The sequence below is a fragment of the Penaeus monodon genome, chromosome 27 (assembly GCF_015228065.2).
Source record: "Penaeus monodon isolate SGIC_2016 chromosome 27, NSTDA_Pmon_1, whole genome shotgun sequence".
Lineage (NCBI taxonomy): Eukaryota > Metazoa > Arthropoda > Malacostraca > Decapoda > Penaeidae > Penaeus > Penaeus monodon.
Window position 1 is genome coordinate 24,259,622 of NC_051412.1, and position 1,190 is coordinate 24,260,811.

At 35.3% G+C, this 1,190-nt stretch overlaps 1 protein-coding gene across 1 annotated transcript in view; it reads right to left on the reverse strand.

The window, feature by feature from the left end:
• Window positions 1-7: 7 nt before the first annotated feature.
• The window catches only part of LOC119590702 (glycosyltransferase 8 domain-containing protein 1-like), a 5,793-nt gene continuing 4,610 nt past the window's right edge, over window positions 8-1,190 (reverse strand). The window contains exons 6-8 of the mRNA XM_037939388.1: window positions 786-1,056; window positions 441-553; window positions 8-318 (exon numbers count right to left, since the gene is read on the reverse strand). Of these exons, the coding sequence (XP_037795316.1) occupies window positions 146-318; window positions 441-553; window positions 786-1,056 (557 nt within the window). The 3' untranslated portion in view covers window positions 8-145. The remainder of the gene's footprint in view (window positions 319-440; window positions 554-785; window positions 1,057-1,190) is intronic.

Genomic DNA, 1,190 nt, shown 5'->3' on the forward strand with positions numbered 1-1,190 from the left:
CACTCCATAGATTCTAAAAAATATTAGTATATCATGATCAGAATATAATTTTTGAATCAGGTGATATCAGCTTTCTTCTAATCTATGCAGATTTATAATAACTGATTCTACTTAAAATCAGATCAACCATAATGCACTAAATTTTCTACAGGTATTTCCGAATTGGCTTATATTTCTTGTCTGGGTCAGGTATGTAGTATTTCATCCACACCTCGATAAATGCTGCTCTTCGAGACCAGGGCTTGAAGTGGCCATTCCAGTGCAGCAATTTAGCCGTGGTGATAAACTCCCTGGAGTAACTGGCTCCTGCTGTAACACCTGCAATATAAATTAACAATTATTAAATAATATTTGAAATAACCCTTTAATATATAAACAAAGGTAATACCTGTGTCTGAAGAGAAACATTCAAGCAACAATGTTGTCATTCTTAGTCTTACCCAAGTCACCAACATGCCAAAGATGTGGTAACTGAACCGTCTTGTGATAAAGGACAATCAACATTGCTGCTTCAGCTTCATCTGTTTCAGGTTCCTGTCCATAGATGGGTTGTCTGTGAGAGAAATGTGCAATTTGTAGTCCAGTATCAAAATAAAATAATTTTTCAAATGTTTGTACACATATTCACAAATCAATTGAAATTCAATAATATTACAGTTCAAATAATATTATCAAGCAGATTACCCACACGTTTTCTTCCTTAAATCATTGAATATTACACAACTTAACTTTTGCTCTGATTATCAAATACAGCACAAAAATTCCTATAACCATTGCACACTAACCTTCTACTACTACTCATCACCCAATCCATCAACTGCATGGTAACATTTTCTACCTTCCACTTGGTCATATTAGCTACAAACACATTAGTGTTGAATGTGCATGCCATAGGCTTAATTTTGTTTCCTTTGAGTTTCGGGTGTTGGAGGTTTATGTGTGTTGAGTAGCGGGGTTTTGCCATGTTGAAGCGTTTGGACACTGAGGTGCAATCCTCAGAGAAGGCTCCCAGGTGATTTGCATCCAATGGGACATTATTCAACTCCTTAATGTTACCTTTGAGAGGAGAGAGAGAATAATTTGTTATCATTTTGGCAATGATAAACTATGAGAAAAAGCAATATTATGAGAATTCAAACACTTCTTGGTACTAACAAGCAAAATCAGGTACTGGTAGATATGTTCTCATT